Source organism: Hyperolius riggenbachi, chromosome 4 (genome assembly GCF_040937935.1).
Source record: "Hyperolius riggenbachi isolate aHypRig1 chromosome 4, aHypRig1.pri, whole genome shotgun sequence".
Classification (NCBI taxonomy): Eukaryota; Metazoa; Chordata; class Amphibia; order Anura; family Hyperoliidae; genus Hyperolius; species Hyperolius riggenbachi.
Genome location: NC_090649.1, coordinates 328,940,540 through 328,959,183, shown reverse-complemented (window position 1 = coordinate 328,959,183; position 18,644 = coordinate 328,940,540). Strand labels below are relative to the sequence as shown.

At 43.1% G+C, this 18,644-nt stretch overlaps 2 protein-coding genes across 2 annotated transcripts in view; one reads left to right on the top strand and one right to left on the bottom strand.

Moving 5' to 3' along the window:
• The window catches only part of KMO (kynurenine 3-monooxygenase), a 106,084-nt gene extending 104,099 nt beyond the window's left edge, over positions 1-1,985 (top strand). Inside the window, exon 15 of the mRNA XM_068231781.1 lies at positions 1,641-1,985. Within this exon, the coding sequence (XP_068087882.1) occupies positions 1,641-1,820 (180 nt within the window). The 3' untranslated portion in view covers positions 1,821-1,985. The remainder of the gene's footprint in view (positions 1-1,640) is intronic.
• An 11,306-nt stretch (positions 1,986-13,291) lies between these two features.
• Positions 13,292-18,644, bottom strand: part of FMN2 (formin 2) — a 123,213-nt gene continuing 117,860 nt past the window's right edge. The window contains exons 17-18 of the mRNA XM_068231779.1: positions 16,239-16,320; positions 13,292-13,672 (exon numbers count right to left, since the gene is read on the bottom strand). Of these exons, the coding sequence (XP_068087880.1) occupies positions 13,646-13,672; positions 16,239-16,320 (109 nt within the window). The 3' untranslated portion in view covers positions 13,292-13,645. The remainder of the gene's footprint in view (positions 13,673-16,238; positions 16,321-18,644) is intronic.

The window sequence follows — 18,644 nt, the reverse complement described above, 5'->3', positions numbered from 1 at the left end:
CCTATTTTTTTATTTATTTTACATACCCCCCTCTCTCCTTCCCCCTGTCAGCCAATCACTGTGATCGGCTGTCATAGGCTTCAGCCTATGACAGCGGATCACCTCCAAGCCTACCGGGGGGACAGCCATGTCACACGGCTGTCCCCATTACAGCCCTGCCTTAGATTGCAACGCTGTACGGAGTAAAAAGACAGCGGTTTCGCCATCTAACACTCTCCTAGCGGTGATCGCCGCTGGGCGACTGATGGCAGAGCGAGCTCCATTATTCAAGCAGGAATGCGCGCGCATCGGCGAGCGTGATCCCCTGCAAACTCCGCCCCCAGGACTGCATGCCAATTGGCGTTAGGCAGTCCTGAAGCTCCCGCCGGGTCTACGCCAATTTGCGTGGAACGGTCGTATAGTGGTTAAACAAAAAGTAAAGCAACTTGATGTTTATGATCCACTGTACTGAGTAATGTAAAGATTTGTATTTTGTGAAAACCAAGCAACTCCTGAGATTCTGTTTTAAGATTAATCTTCAGTCTACCTACATAACAGGAAAAAGCACTAACCTGATAATTTCTGTGTGCAAAATGCTTCAGCGCTCAGAGGTCTTCTACTGTGAGCGTGTTTGGCCTACTTCTTTGTGCTTGAACTGTTGCTGCTTCTAAATGTGTTACAGTAATAATAATAATAAAGCAAGAAGCAGGTTCTATTTATGTTGTCACGAGTGGTAGCCATGGGCTCTCCCGAGGTGTGGAATCAGTGACTATAGGTCTTCACCAGAGCATTCTGCAAGGGATGATGGGCCACTACCCGTAGCGGGCAACTGACTACTTTGCTGCCTAGTAGCCACCAGTTCATACTGACATTTTTACAAATGTTTTTAAAGCACTGTCAGTGTCTAGAGGCAGCTAAACCCAACCAGGCATTTAGCCACACTGTAGTATAACTTCCTCTGCTACTGCCACGACTCCATACACACGTCTGCTGTAGAGCATAGGTTCTCAACGTGTGGTACGCGTACCCCAGGGGGTACTTATGATGGTTCCAGGGGGTACTCAGGCTTGATATACTTAACCAAAAATAACAAATTTAGAGTTTTAGAAAATGATAAATCTTATTTAAACTACACCAAATTAGTGTTTTAGCTAATTAAAAGCAATAGTAAATGCTTGGAAATTGTTTAGAACCAATTATAATGTACTACGATTAAATATATATTTGTCAAGGGGTACGTGTGATATTGTTTACCATGCTAGGGGGTACTTGGTGAGTCCAGGGTTTTAAAAGGGGTACATATCAAGAAAATATTGAGAAACACTGCTGTAGAGTGTGGTAACAGATCTCATGATGCTACTGCATGCCACAGTTCTTTGACAGTACAACAAACTATATTGCAAATATTTGTTCAAAGTGCTATACGCTTGATTTTTTTGCTTAAGAAAAGTAATTGATGAAGCCAAAATAATCTACTCATTAGTTTCCACATACTGTTGACCATATATGGTATTTTAATGTATTTTAAACTAAATGATGAGTTTAGAGCATGCTCCTAAGGGGACGTTATGAATTATAGTTGGTCAAGTTCTCAATGCAGTTGCTGATTTAAAGAAGTACAACTAATAGATTGCAATTAAAAGTGTATATATTTTGTACAGGTTGTGAATGCAGGGCTCGCTGTATCGGCCATTGCTTTGGCATCTTGTGGTACCTATCTGGCACTGAAACATGGGCCCCAGTTTCTCAAGAAGGAAAGCTTCACAGAGCTGATCACTTACTTCTCAAGGATTGGAGAATACTCCCTAGCAAAACTCCATTTGACAAAAACTTCTTCATGAACATTATATTATTCTCTGACACCAATGCCACTAATGCCAGCAAAAAAAATATTTCACATACAACAATGTATGTTTGCTTTATATGATGTGATCTGGTTTGTATCCTGAATTGATAATTTTACTGTATGTATCGTTTAAAAGTATTAAATAGATTTAATTCTTCAAGTGTCTTACGTTTGCATGCATAATTTAAAAAATATCCATAAAGGCAATTCTTAGATATCCGGTGCTCTGACTACCAAAACAGAATAGTATCGCCTTTATTTGCTATCCATCATGGAGTAAAGCTACATACAGACACGAAATATTCGCTGATCAGGATGATTCTTTTCAACTTGGGTGACATTCCAGAATCAGAATGGTTCCTTGCAGTGCAGTTTCTAGGCTAAAATGCACACAGGGCGAGGGTGTAAAAATTGCGCCTCCCCCCCTCCCACCCAGAGCAAGGTATGGGTGCCCGCAGTATAGGTTAGCCAGGTCTAGTTGCACTTAGTATAGGTCCCCCCAGTATAGGTAGCCAAGAATAGGTACCCCAGTATAGGTAGCCAGGCGTAGGTGAGCCAATATAGCAGTATAGTTGCCCCTGGTATAGGTTAGCCAGGTAGGTGCCTCGAGCATAGGTAGCCAGTATAGTTGCCCCCAGTAAAGGTTAGATAGGCAGGCGCCCCCGGTATAAGTTAGATAGGTAGGTGCCCCAGTACAGGTTAGCTAGGTGGGTGCCTCTAATATAGGTAGCCAGAATAGTTGCCCCCAGCATAGGTTAGTTCGGTAGGTGCCTCCAATATAGGTAGCCAGTATAGCTGCCACCTGTATAGGCTAGCTAGCTAGGTAGGTAGGTGCCCCAATACAGGTTAGATAAGTGCCCCCAGTATAGGTTAGATAGGTAGGTGCCCCCCAGTATAAATTAGATAGCTAGCTGCCCCCAATATAGGTTAGATAGGTAGGTGCCCCTCAGTATAGGTTAGATTAGGTAGCTGCCCCCCAGTATAGGTTAGATTAGGTAGCTGCCCCCAGTATAGGCTAGATTAGGTAGGTGCCCCCCAGTATAGGTTAGATTAGGTAGGTGCCCCCCAGTATAGGTTAGATTAGGTTGGTGCCCCCCAGTATAGGTTAGATTGGTAGGTGCCCCCAGTATAGGTTAGATTGGTAGGTGCCCCCAGTATAGGTTAGATTAGGTAGGTGCCCCCCAGTATAGGTTAGATTAGGTAGCTACCCCCCAGTATAGGCTAGATTAGATAGGTGCCCCCCAGTATAGGTTAGATTAGGTAGCTGCCCCCCAGTATAAGTTAGATTAGGTAGCTGCCCCCCAGTATAGGTTAGATAGGTAGCTGCCCCCCAGTATAGGTTAGATTAGGTTGCTGCCCCCCAGTATAGGTTAGATAGGTAGCTGCCCCCAGTATAGGTTAGATGAGGTAGGTGTCCCACAGTATAGGTTAGATAGGTAGCTGCACCCCATAATGAAGGGGGGAGCCGGAGTCACGGGGAGGGCAGCCCAACCTCTCCCTCCCTTCCTCTCACGGGCCGACCTACGTGCTCCCCTCTCAGATGCAGAGTGAGCAGGAAGCGCTGTATACAACTCCCCTCCCTGCGTTCCAATCGCCGCTCTTAAAAATTACATTTTATTTGCTTATTTGTCCCAGTTACTGCAACATTTAAACTATTTCCCTAGTACGATGTATGGCGCCAATATTTTATTTGGAAATAAAGGTGCATTTTTTCAGTTTTGTGTCCATCCCTAACTACAAGCCCATTATTTATAAAGTAACAGTAATATACCCTCTTGACATACATATTAAAACATTTCATTCCCTAAGGTAACTATTTATAGTTGTGTTTTTTTTTGGGGGGGGGGGGCAACTATTGGGGTGTTGGAGATAAGGGTTCAATTTAAAAAGTAAAAATAGGTCTCTTTATTTAAATAAAATAAAATGGTTTCGGATGTCCTCGCACATAACTTCTGTACGCGTAGTTCTACTACGCATAGAGGAAGTAATGCGTGGATGTGTAAGTATCTGCTTTTATGAACGGCTGCACCATCTCTTAGATGATGGCAGTCATTCATAAGGGGACTTAGAACTCTGTTCCCATTCATTGATCTCCCGGCTAACGATTAGCGGCGGTAACAATCGCGGGAGCCGTACCTCCAACAGATTGAAAACAGTGTAGCAAGGACTGTTTTAGAAGTAGTCAGTTTAGCTTTTACCCTGGACCTTTTTTGTTGGAGAGCAACCTTGATCCACATACCTATTGAGTGAAGACTTATTTTTTTCACAAGAGCTTTAGTGTGATTGCTGGACTAGCATCCCAGGTTTGTGAGTACACAGAAAAGAATGATAGTCGCTCAATTGGACAGTTGCTGATTCTGCTGGTGGCAGATGACTGACTACACCCTATATGTTTTGGGGCCGAGAGCTATGTGGGGTGCCCTCACCTAAAGGTGGGTACACATGTCAGATAAAAGTCTTTGGAAAATGAAAGTTCACAGACCAATTTTACCCCCTTCCATGTAGTATGAGAGCCATACTCTACACAGTCTATTCTATGGAGCTGAACTCCCCATCAGATCAATCTTTGCAAGATCCTGCACACAAAGATACTGTACACATGCAACAGATCAATATCTGCAAAAGATCAGTTCCTGCAAAAGATCCGTTCCTGCAAAATGCATTCAAAGTCTATGATATCTGCAGATCTCATACACAACTTGTTTAACCTCCTTGCCGGTTTTCCCGACCTGAGCTCGGGGTAGAAAAAAGAAGCTATTAGCGGTGATCCCGAGCTCAGGTCGGGGTAGGCATTGCAGAGCTTTACCTTAGGTTTTGGAGTCCCGCGCGCGATCGCGCTGCGCAGCGGGACTCCAGCCTCTCTCCCCGGCAGTGTGGGGTCTTTCCCTGGCCGCCGGGATCCCCCATGTCCCCGCTATTCTTCCGGGGACCCGGCAGCCAAGCAGAGCAGCAGAGCGGTGGTGCCAGCGTGACGTCATTGGGGGTGGGGCTAATATGTAAAACGAACTTCTCTATATTAGAGAAATATAGAGAAGTTCGTTTGTATATTATGTATATTAGCGCCATCTTGTGGTGAAAGTGCAAATTGCAGTGCTGGAGCCCAGGAAGGTACATTTTTTATTCTGTTGCACATCTCCCTGCCAGAATGATTTTTTTCAGGTTTTAGCGTCTGAAAGAGTAAAAAAAAATTGCACCTCTTTTAGACCCTAAAATTTGGAAAGAATCAGAACGTCAAGGAGGTTAGCGGACAATTATCTGCAGATCAGATCCACCAGGTTGGATCTTCAGATCTGCAGATAATTGTCTGATCTGCAGATGATGGTCCGTTAAACAAGGTGTGTATGAGATCTGCAGATATCATAGACTTTGAATGCATTTTGCAGGAACGGATCTTTTGCAGGAACTGATCTTTTGCAGATAATGATCTGTTGCATGTGTACAGCATCTTTGTGTGCTGGATCTTGCAAAGATTTTTATCTGATGGGGCTGATTTTATCTGATTAAGCTCCATAGAATAGACTGTGCAGAGTATGGCTCTCATACTACATGAAAGGGGGTAAAATTGGTCTGTGATCTTTCATTTTCCAAAGACTTTTATCTGACGTGTGTACCCACCTTAAAGGACTTACGAGGCGAAATGCGCAAAAAAAGTTAATCACTTGCCTCATCTTTTAAGGCACGGAGGACGCCCTCCGTGCCGATCCGCCGGGTCCCCCCGCTCATTAGCCCCCCGGGCCGGCTGTCGACCCCAAGGCCCGGGTCGGGCTCTCTCGCCTCTCCTAAGATGGCCGCTTGCACTGGCAGCGGCTGCGCAGTCCGCATAGCCGCGAGTGCGGCTGCGCAGCTCTAGGGCCAACCCCCCCGATCCACGCTACGTGATTAACTTTTTTTGCACATTTCGCCTCGTAAGTCCTTTAAGTCTGCTCTCAGGCTCTTTATCCTATCAAACATGTGTAAAATCTTGCGTATGCTCATTGTATATGTAGAATGTGCTTGCATCCATCATTAATGTAGGGAAACCTTTATAAGATTGGTCTTGCCAGTGGTAGAAGGGCTTACCCACATGCCTGTGTATATGTGGACCAACTGTTTTGTTTTTTACGGTGTTGTGCTAATCAAATGGCTAACTGTGAGATGAGCTTAGGTCTCTTTTAAATTTTGCTTTGGGTTTGTGAGTAGGAATAATCAATGAGATGCAAATTTCTCCTTGCGTTCAGATTTCATGTAAATTATACAGAATGCCGATTTAAAATTGGACCAATCAGAAAAACTGCCTATCAAGCTCTTTTTAAAACATTTGTTGCCCTGTACAACACTTGATGAAATTATCATATTTGCAATTAACAGAGAAAGTTACCGACACAGACTTCAATGCAAAGTATTTGGGAATAAAGAAAGTCACAAATGTCTGATTTTCATATTTCACTTCAGAAATGCGGATTTCCAACTGGAAACTTGAATGTCAGAATTCTGCAAAAATGTATCCCCACTAGCAACTGCCACGTGTATACTAACTCAGGCAATAAAAGATGATTTTGATGCTGCTCTTAAATGTACTTGAGCCCAGAGAAGGTTTCTTCTTTACATGGAAGAGATTTATAGATTTTTCTTTTAATTGTGGATGCTGTAAAAAACTATGTTCACAGATAGAGATAGTCGGAATTGCCAAATCTCAAATCCAATCAAAATTCCAAAATGTTGGACAGAATTTCAAATTCTGTGTATTCCAAGCTTGCACTGCGAAATTGTAATTTGTTGGGAATAAATTTTCACACTGGCCATAATGGTAAATATGGTTAGTGTGAATGTGCGAAAATATATTCACAGTAGGTTATAATTTCACTTTGGATTTCACATTTTTTGCTTTCATGTCCCTTGAGCATGCAAGGTAGACATGTGTCATTACTGGTGTAAAAAAAAATTGTGCATTACACAAATGTAATTTCATGTAAATTTTGGCATACAGCTGTTGAAATCTAGTGAATAATGAATTCTGATATTTAACTTGAAATAGCAAAATTATGATGCAAAAGTCAGAATTGTGCGAAATCCGTATACTCATCTCTTTTCCCAGGCAATGGTTTTTGGAAGTGTTCCTGCACCCTTGCAGTAAATCCAGAATCATGGCTGTTTTAATGCACTACCACCAAGGGCCCACAGAACATGGTCATCCAATACTGCCTTTCGGCCTAGTCCCTTACATATTAAAATTGTTCTGAAATTGTCTGTATCTTTTAATGATATCATGTACAGTTGGTTATGAAAGGGTTTGCAATGTACATTGAGTAATATTTTCCTTTAATGCTGTACTATTTGCTAATTGCCTGGCACATTGTTTCAAAGAGTGGCACATCCCACCTCATCTTTACTTCCAAGAGAATTAGGCTCTTGAGATTGTTTTTTCATACTTAATTATGTTAACTGACCTGATGTCAATTAACCTATTTTTTTTCTGATATGCCCCATCTTTTTTTTTAGCCCAATGTAACTTTTCCAGTCTTTTGTTATACTGTTTGTAATGTTTTTTTAAATGTGTTGATGGCATTAAATTCAAATTAAGCATATACTTTTCATTAAACAATAAAAATTAAATTTTTTAAGTTTTGATTTCTTGTCTGTGTTGTTAGTAAGTATGCAATTTACATGCGTTGCAAGTTATTGCATTCTCCCTTTATTTACAGTACATTTACACTTTTTTTACTGAGAGAAAATCCAAAAGATCCAAATCAACCTATAGGGACACAAAGATCCCACAATAGTGTATTATTTGGGAGGGGGGAATGGCATATACGGGTGGTAGTCACAAACCAGGACTGCTGAACAATCAGCTACTGAGCAAGCATGTAAGGAACACTCCCCACTTATGAATCCCTCAGATGCTTCACATGGTCACTCTCCAGGATACAAGATAATTTATGCAAACTTAAAGTTAATACAAATTCGCAAGATGCTAGGTCCTGATCCAATTCACATTTTCTCCTAAGTTTTCTCCTAGGTCAGTGGTGCCCAGATATTTGAGGCCTGCTGAGCCTTTTTTAGTGGCACCCGATGTTCTGTATAATTGGCATGCAGCCCTACAGCCACCCAAGGTAGCCCCACTCCCTCCCTCACAGTGGCCCCAGCCCCTTCCAGTATAGCCCCACCCTCCCTCACACAGTGTGGCAGCATGTTGATGGGGCAGAGGATAGGTCCCAGCTTGCTGCAACATGTTATACAAAGGCAGTCAGGTACAAGCCTAGAAAGAAAGAACAAGAAGTACTGAGTGATTTCAAAAGAAGAGTGACAGCATGGAAGCAGGTATGTGTGTGTATGTTTAAGTGTGTGTGTGTGTTTGTTTTACACTAAACAGTGCTGCACCCCCAGATCCCAATAATAGCTGTGCGTTAGGACCCATTTACACTATGTTGCAGTGCTGTCAGTTATGTCACACCACGCACTGGGCTTGATCCAATTTACTTTTTCTCCTAGGTGATATTTCACACCTTACCAATAATTTGCCTTTTAAGCCATCAGCAAGCACGAAAATAATAATTCTGACAGTACTTTGTCACCTACTTTTTTAGTACTTTTTCAATTGCAGAGAGCTGAAAAGTTATTTTAAACAGAATATAAAAACGATTACCCAGGAGAAAATTTAAGAGAAGAGTGAATTGGATCAGGCCTAATGTGTTCAATCCACATGCTAACATGACCGTCCATAGACATTAATGTTACCATAGACAGTACAACTGTGTATTGTGATGCATCCCGGCAGGGAACATTGTATTGCACAGCACACACGATATTCCATCGAGTTCTATAGTGTTGCGATCGGCAGACATGCGCTTCGCTAGGGGGTAGGATAGGGGGCACTGGCCCGGTATCTTGTCAGGAGTGCCCGGAGTATGGCTGTCCTGTGTGCCCGCTGGCGGTACCCCGGATGTTCGGAGCCAGCAGCGTCCCCGCTGTTACTGTAGCTGCGGCATGAAGAAGGCGGATGCTTTCCAGCCCTGCCTGGGTCACATGGGGCCGAGCAGCCAATGGGGGAGGAATGCCTCTGCTGTCATGTGAGGCTCCTTGTCAGTGTGTAGCTCCATAGCTGGAGCTGAGATGCTGCTGCCCGGCTGTCATATCATCTCCCCCTGCCTGATGATGAACTCTGAGTGACCTGGCAAGGGGAGAGAATGTGAGGTGCAGCAGCCCGCCCCCCTGCTCGAGACAGTAACACAGAGCACGGGATGCAAAGAACAGAGAGAGAGAAGCATGTGCCCCAGGAGATAGGCAACATGTTGTGAATACTGTCCTGTGTGAGTCCCGTGTGGAAGGTGGGAAACCTGGTAAAGCAAAAACTGTCATTCTTGTGCTTTTACTTTCTCCTCTCCCCTTACCACTTGTGCTCTCTCTTTCCCCGCTTTGTTCTTCCCCTCCATCTTATGCCCCCTCTCTCTGGTTTCCTTCCCTCTTCATTTTGTGCCCCCCCCCCTCCCACTATGTATTGCTATCACCCTCCATCTTGTCCCCCCCCCCTCTGTTTTCCTACCTCCCACCCCCACATTGCACTCTCTTTTCCTCTCTTTCCTCACCTATCTTTCACTCATTCCCATTCACCCTCTAGAGTCCAGGGGCTTATCTACAGTTCTCCAGGCCCACCAGCAAAAATCCCCACAAGTAGCTTCCAATGCCCATAAAAAAAAATTACAGGAGGCCACATTTCATTCTGTCCCCATTTAGGCAGCATGGGTGTAACAATAGCCCCCTGACATTTTGAGAGGGCCCAGGTTCTTCATGATCACCATGAAGAGCAGCAGCAGAGCGCTATACCTTACCTGCTTCTGGCTGCAGGACAGGTTCTCTTCTCTCCTCTTTAGTGTTACTCATTGCCACGCTGTGCGCTAATCACCATGGGGATGCATGTTATCGTGTGCCCCATGGTGATTGGCGGCATGCTGCGGTGATGAGCTACACTGAGGAGGTATTAAGAGGCCCTGTCCTGCAGCCAGGAGCAGGTAATGTATAGCGCTCTGCTGCTGCTCTCCATGGTGACCATGGAGAACCTGAGCCCTCTCACAATGGCGGGGACTATTGGTAAACTCAGGCTGTCATCTTACTCCTTTCTGCTTCTCCTTTTTTCTCCCTTTCTAGTCATAGTCTAATATCCTACCATATTATTATTAAGTATTTATATAGCACTGACATCATCTGCAGCACTTTACAGAGTACATAGTCATGTCACTGGCTGTCCACAGAGGAGCTCACACTCTAATCCTACCATAGTCCTAGTCTAATATCCTACCATATTATTATGTATTTATATAGCACTGATTATCTTCTGCAGCACTTTATAGTACATAGTCATGTCACTGTCTTTAAAGTGTACCAGTGCTGGTATAGAGAAAACATTTTATACATACCTGGGGGTTCCTCCATCCCCATACTCACGGATTGCTCCCATGCCGCCGTCCTCAGTCTTCCTGCAGGTCTGATACCGGGTCCCATCATTTCCATCAATGGGAGCCAGTCTGGTGTAAGAGAAGTGTGCTCTTTGCATATCTCTCCAGCAGCCGCTGGAGATACGTAGAGGGCGCACTTCTCCTCCATGGACTGGCCCCGACTGGCTGAAGTGACGGGACCCGGTATCAGAGATGCGGCATGGGAGCGATCCGTGAGTATGGGGATGGAGGAAGCCCCAGGTATGTATAAAACATTTTCTTTATACCAACTTTGGTTTCCTTTAATCAATTTAATCATCCTAATCTTGTGATCAGTAACTCTAACCAGAGACTTAATTTTATCCCCTTTCCATAATTCTAAACGCTAATGATGCCTAAACGAAGTACAATAAAAATGTTCGATTTTCCTGTTTATTCAATCAAAACGATTGAGTTGAAAAGTCAAAAAAGTTTTGTCGATCGAGAAAAAACATATGATTTTCCCTTTTTAAAAAAAAAAAAAAATACAAATCTGATCAAGCATCTTGGAAAAAGCTTTATATTCAATTATATATTATAACAAAATCTAATCAAAAAAGGTGAAAAAATTGTACCATGTATGGGCACCATTTCTCTCCCTAACCCTGATCTATCCGTATCCCTAACCTCCCCCCTTTCTCATGTCCGATAACTCTGTTGTTAGGGGGGTTGCTGGTGATAGTGGTCCTTGGGTGGTTAAATGTACAAATCCGACCCTGCTGCTGGTGGGCAATTGTGGATCCCCGCACAGCATGCCAGCCAGCCCTGAGCCCAGCATCACCGCAGCATAACTGCGGGCCAGGCTAGCACAGTATCACCAGCAGCCAGGCCTAAGCATCAATGCCAGCCATGCCAGCACAGCATCACCAGCAGCCAGGCCAGCATAGGATCATTGCCAGGCAGCAAAGCATCATGCCAGGCAGCCCAGAATCATAGAATCACTGCAAACCCAGCACAGCATAACCGCCAACCAAGCACAGTACCCAGGCCAGCCGAGGATAAGGCAAAAACAGGTGAGGGAATGCTATGTATTTATGGTATTTAAGTTACACCACTGCTAGGTTCGTGTACATTTGACCCCAGCTATGACCATGCCCACTTTCCCACTGCATGGCCACTCCCATTTTTTGCCACGGAGCGCTAAGCGCGCCGCACATTCGCTCTCCCTTGGTGCCCCAGATCTCTTAGGATCCTAGCAACGCCCCTGTCGGCTGATTTCTGCTCTATAATGCACCCTGATGCCAATGCCATGCATTAGGAACACATGCACAAAATTGTGTTCGTGTATGTATTGTTTAGTGTGAATAGGTATTTTAATAAAAATAATAGGTAAACATAACAAAATTTGTCTGAAGGGGAACTGGAATGAAATGGGGGAGGACATAATGAATCTGGGTATCAAAATCGAGTTTGGAAACCTAAGTCCAGCCCAGCATTCATTTAATTGTTTAGATACAGCTGGTGTATTTATATGCACGCTACTGCATCATTCTGGACTTTAATGAGTCAGTGAGCATTGGAGGATCGGTGTTCTGGCATGAGGGAGGAGGCATGCTGGTAAGTATGGTTCATTTTGCAGGAACAAGAGGCAATCAGCAAAAATTGTGGTTAATTTTGCTAGTTTGGCCCCCTAGAAATCTCAAGAATGCAGATATGGCCCTTGGTTTACAATAACTGGACACAGACCTATTTGGGATATCCATTCAGTATAGCCTCCTCTTTATACTTATGTCATCATGTATTGTGCTACATGTTATAGTGAGGTGGTGGACATTTATGGTTAAACATGTTGTGTGCGCATTTTTAAAAAGGTTATTATTGTGTTTTGTAAATGCTTTATGTTTAGTGATAAATACAATTAACCTTGTAAATTTGAATGTTACCACCAACCAGTAATTTTTTTTGTTTTTTCTTTTGTTACACATTATATAGGCCCAATCTAATACACTTTTTCTACTAAGTTTTCTCCTGGGTGATAGTTTCACATCTTATCAATGAAATGCCTTTTAAAGAGACACTGAAGTCTCTTAAAAATCCTTTTTTTATGACAAAATCCTGATGAACATCATAGCCCTACCTAAACCGCTGCATCCCCGCCGCTGTACACTAGCTAAATCCCCCCCAAACTCACGCTCCCTCCCCTGCAAAATTCACAACTTTCTTGGTCGTGGATTTTGCTGCGTGTTGAAGGCAGAGCTATGAGCTGCAGCTCTGCCTCCATTCCCGTCTATAAGCGGCGGATCTTCGCCTCTCCCCCGCCCCTCTCAGTGAAGGAAGACTGAGAGGGGCGGGGGAGAGGCGGCGATCTGGGCTGACAGATGCGCTGAGAGGCAGAGCTGCGGCTCATAGCTCTGCCTCACACGGAAGTGCTGCCCGGATCGCTCCCCAGGAAGTTTGGGTGGATTTACAGTGGCGGGAATGCGGCGATTTAGGTAGGGCTAATATGTTAATCAGGATTTTGTTATAAAATGAGGATTTTTTAGAGACTTCAGAGTCTCTTTAAGCCACCAGCAAGCAAGAAAATACTCAAATTAATTTCGACAGTACTTTTTCACCTACCATTTCGAACTTTTTTCATTGCAGACTGCTGAAAAGTTATTAAAAATAGAAAGGAAAAATTGTCCTGTAGGAAATAGTAAATTGGATCGGGTCCAATATGTAATTTTGGACATTTTTACTTAAAAAAACAAACAAACATGTATAATGGATACATTCAATTAATTAAATTCGTCTTACCAATTTTTTTTTAAGTGTTACCTAGTGTTATCTAGGTATCATAGAAATTTTAAAGGGGTGACACGCCATACAGCACCACCATATTTAGGTTGTGTATTTTGAAGTAGCCCTGGATTTCACTAATGTGGCAGAATAATTAGCACCACCAATGAAAATAAATGTTAAGCAAGAATAATGTCTACCACATATAACAGAAGAGTCAAACTCACATTTCAATTTAATATCAATTTATTATGTACATTAATAACCTAGATACAAACAAAACATAGAAAATGGTCAAAATATCATTAAACTAAAATAGTTAGTCATTTGATTGGTTCTTAAAGGGAATAAAATGACAAGGTCAGCTTATTAAGACTTTATTACACAGCAATACATAGGAAATATTGTCAGAACTGAAGATAAATCATTAAATTGAACATTCTGTTTCAGTAATTGTGCAACTCAAGAGTGTTCTTTAGAGAAATACTTCAGGTTTTGTTCAGACATATATACTGGGGGAACATATATGTAACTTGTATGCTGATGCTGTTGTACTTTCATGATATCACTGTAGTGTTTTGTTTTATTTACAGAAGCATAGCTCAACATTCAGCTTCCTCAGATCCACTGGTTGTATGTTCCTTTTTGGCTATAATCACGTTAGTAAGCTCAGCTTTGCTTTCTAGAAAAGAGAACATAGAATGTTAGTTTGAATTATTATAATAATGATAATTTCAGTATAAAAGTAAAAATGTTACTGGATATACAGTTGCTTGAATAGTCCTGTATATAAAATCTTACAAATATTTATGACAAAAGTTTAGGACTAAATAAAACATTAAAGGCATTCAGACCGCTTAACCAGCTTTCACTTGCAAGGTGCCCTTCCATAGCTTGGCTGGAAGGTGTAATGGTTAAGGGCTCCACCTCTGACACAGGAGACCAGGGTTCGAATCTCTGCTCTGCCTGTTCAGTAAGCCAGCACCTATTCAGTAGGAGACCTTGGGCCAGTCTCCATAACACTGCTATTGCCTATAGAGCGCGTCCTAGTGGCTGCAGCTCAGGCGCTTTGAGTCTGCCAGGAGAAAAGCGCGATATAAGTGTTCTGTGTTTGTTGTTTGTGTTTGATTGCTAACAGGCATAGCAAGCTGGTAAACACAGCTGGAAGAACTACGGTAACATGTTTGCCAGGTCTCTTACTGCTTGTAAGCAGCCCCATGCCTGGTATAATCAAGGAGTGTTTATTTATTTTGTATGTGTCAGAGTTGTGCGACTAAATATTTTGAATTAAAAAAATGTTTGGTTTGGGTCCGCTTTAATTAACTTTTTTAAGCCTGAGTACCTGCTGGCTGCATTAAAAGTACCCCCTGGGGTATGCATACCACACATTGAGAACCTAGGTTCTAAGATAATGCTCATGACTGACAGGAAGCATTGCTTCCCAGCAGCATAAAAAGGAGAATAGGATATAGGATGTAAAGAACTGGGCAATAAAATCATCCAAGTGAGTTTTTCAACATCTTGCCAGATGCAATGCAGTGTTCTCCCCAGAATTTTTTTCCAGCCGGGTGGTATGAAAAAGCAGCCGGGTGGGAAAGGTTATGCTGAGTGCTACTAGGTGGGAAATCGCGCGCACCCTCCCCCCCCTCCCCACACCATTAAATTGACAGACTAGGGTCTTGTTGTAGTGGAATCTCTTAAAGGGATACTTAACTGAAGAAAAATTAGGCTAGTTACTTTCCTGGGGATTCTTCTAGCCTCCTAAAGTCCTCCTGCTGCCCTCACCTCCATTCCACGCTGCTCTGTTACTTAGCCTCACACCTCCTCGATCATGCTCCTGTGGTCAGGGGTGCTTTGCCCATGTGCAGTAGCAATTTTTAGTTATTGCGCAAGTGCAGAATGCTACCGGTCACGGGAATATGATGGAGGAGGCGAGTGACACTTGGCTGCGCATGCAGCGTTCAGAGAGGAACACAGCGGTGTGGAATGACTGCAAGGGACAAGAACAACTTAAGGGGCTGGAAGAAGCCCCAGGTAAGTAACTGGCATTTTCCTTTAACAAGTTAAAGTATCCTTTAAAATTCTAACTACCCTTCTGCTGATTTAACCATGAAACTAGCAGCTTTTCCCATATACATGGGTGGTCCTAGTGTGGAAATGAGGATTCTTGGGCTATAGCATGATATTGACATGGGGAAAAAATCTTGGTAGTTTCACTGTCAAATCTGCAGATTAACCCTGGCTGCTGGTTGTAATGGGACACTGTCAGTCACACAAGATATTGCTGGCTATGTGGCTGTAAAGGGGCCTGGGTGTCTCTCACTAATCACTCTGTGCCTCCCCCCCCACAAGCTGCAGCTCCCTCTCACCAGTGACACTCACCTCTGGCATTGATCAGGGCCCGGGGAAGGCAGTGACAGGACTAGATAATCATGGTGGTAAAAGGGTCAAGGCAGCATCATAAAGTTCTGGCTGGCGGCAGCTGAGTTAGAGGCCCCCTCCTCCATTAGAAGCAAGCAAGACTCGCACATACACAAACATGCTGCGGCTGGCAGCAGAACCAGTATACGGAGAGCAGGAGAGTGTCTGGCAAAACATTCTGCAAAGCACACAGCTGTGCGTTATCTCCAGCTCATATGAGCTGCTAGTACTGGGAGAGGATGAGGAGGACAGCGTCTGGCTGTACATTCCGAGAGCCGCGCTTCCTCTCTCTTCAGCTCAACTGAGCTGCGTGTCTGACGTCCCTGCACTCCCCGCCCCTCCACACAACAGACGGGAACTGAGGAGGAGGGCGGAGGCAGCGTCCCTGAGTGACAGCAGCTGGCTGCAATGATACAGCCACCGCTGCTCACTAATAAGCCGCACAGAAAGGGATAACTTTACCCGCGCGCGCGGGGGAGACCAGCCGGGCGGCCCGCCCAGGTAAATGGCTCTGGGAAGAACACTGCAATGGTATCGTTGATTCGTATATAGATGTGTGTGTGTGTCTGGCCAGTCTGTGTCAAAAAAACTACTAAATTACAGTACATATGGCTCTTATATTCTTCTATTCAATCTAGGACATGTGGGAACACACAAACTTAATTTGCCAGTTGCATTTTTGCAGCTTTTAATTGGTTTTATCTTGTATGTGAAGTAACTTCTCTATATTTTTCCAATAAAGTTATGCCAATTTTGTACTTTTAAGAGTCCTTGTCCGCTCCTTTTTCTTCCCTTTGGGTACACACAAACTTCATACATATACTTACAATGCCAGATTCATGTTTTGGCTTCACAATAATTGAAGTCTTCTCTTTCTTTTGCTTATATACTTCTTCAGCTTCCTTCAGTCTGAAAAACAAAAATATTGAAAAGGTTCTATTATTACCATTATGAGGAAGGTTTAAAACAATCTGATATGTTAAAGATCTCTGAAAATATGTCAGTACACCCCTTTTAAAGCTTGTAGACCACATTTAATTGCTTTGTTTCCATTACAGGTTAATTTATTTATTAACCTTATTTAAAGGGAATTGTAAGTGAAAAACAAACTGCCCAGTTACTTTCCTGGGGATTCTTCCAGTCCCCTGAAGTCCTTCTGCTTCCCTCATCCTGATTCTGCTCTCCACTGTCCCCACACTTGCGTGGTGCTGGCCACGTACCTCCTCTATCATGTTCCTACAACCAGGAGTGTTCTGCACATGCGCGGTAGCAAACCTTGCCTTCTGTGCAAGTGCAGAGCCCTCCTTGCCATGGGAGTGTGGGGCCGTACATGAGGCGATCAGAGGTGGACATCAGGAAAACCAAGTGCCACAGAATGAGTGCGAGGGACCAGGAAGACTTCAGGTGGCTGGAAAAAGCACCAGGTAGGTAACTGAGAATTTATTTATTTTTTTCAATGAAAGTTTCCTTTAAGCTATGGAGAAATAAACCATCAATTTTTTTTTCTTTGTTTTCTTTTTCTGCAGTGGATCTATAGGATGCCATAAGCCACCTTCTGAAAAAGCAATGCCAAATACAACTATCCCTTCATAAGATAAAGTTCAAATAAGTTCCAAAACAACTTATTTGTACTTTCTGTTGATCATTACCATTGGTCCAGACTGTGGCTTGGGTCGGTAAAATACCGCATTCAGTATTGTAGACACACATGCGGTAATAGTTCGGTAATATACTAAAAAATGTTGCTTCAATTCACTAAGACCTGCTCGGTGTGCCAACACCCGATAACCCTGTCTTACTATGCCCCGTTGCTATTCAGGTCTCATCCAATAGGGGCTTCTGAAGGTGATTGCTCTGTGAGCAATATACAGTGCTGCCCATAATTATTCATACTCCTGGCACATTTTGACTTAATTACTTTTATTCAACCAGCAAGTAATTTTTTGACGGGAAATGACATAGGTGTCTCCCAAAATATAATAAGACTATGTACAAGAGGCATTATTGTGGAAAAAAAAACATTTCTCAGCTTTTATTTACATTTGAGCAAAAAGTGTCCAGTCCACAATTATTCATGCCCTTCTCAATAATCAATAGAAAGGCCTTTATTGGCTATTACAGCAATTAAACACCCCCTATAATTGCAGACCAGCTTTTTTGCATGTATCCACAGGTATTTTTGCCCATTCATCTTTAGCAATGAGCTCCAAATCTTTCTTGCCATCACCCCGATCTTTAGCTCCCTCCACAGATTCTCAATAAGATTCAAATCAGGACTTTAGCAACAGACTTTAGCAACAGTGCCTCTATCTCGAAATTAACAGAAACAGATATTCTTAAGGCATATGTATGTCTTGCCCCATGACGTCGATATCTAAATTGGGAATCAAGGTGTCTGTGGATTCAACCCATTTATACCATACTTTATTGAATTTCTTGAATTGATTGCGCGATTGATAGGTAATTTTGTATAAAGGTAAGGCGAGATTGACTAACCTCTTCCAATCAGATAGAGAGGTCGTTTCTGGAAGCTTCCATTTGATCGATAAAGCTTTCCTAGCGTAATATAATAAGATTCTGAGCAGGATCAATTGGTTCTTACTGCAAATTATATCTCCTACTATTCCCAAAAGGCACAACCTCATCTCAAGGACAACTAGCAGCTGTAGCGTATCCCTAAGGAAGTGCACAAGTGACCTCCAGTATTTGTTTACCAGTGGACACGTCCAGACGCAGTGAAAGAAATCTGCTCCATCAGCTTTGCATTTGAAGCATTTACCAGACTGAGTTGGGCCCATTTTAGAGAGTCTTAGTGGAATAAGATATGTTTGGTGAAACCATTTAACATTATAATAATTAATTGCAGTATTTGTATAGCGCCTTTCTCCTGTCGGACTCAAAGCGCTTGCGAGGCAGCCACTAGAGCGCACTCAGTAGACAGTAGCAGTGTTAAGGAGACTTGCCCAAGAATCTCCTTACTGAATAGGTGCTGGCTTACTGAACAGGCAGAGCCGAGATTCGAACCCAGGTCTCCTGTGTCAGAGGCAGAGCCCTTAACCATTACACTATTCAGCCACTGCTGAATATTGATGAGTTTGTCATATGCAGCAATTACTACTCTGTTAAAAAACAGAGCATGCTCATCCCAACTCTCCTGAGTTAGTTCTGGGTCTAGGCGTGTCCATTTTGACCTAATAGCCTTGATTTTGTGGTCAGCTGTCTGGGTCATAATA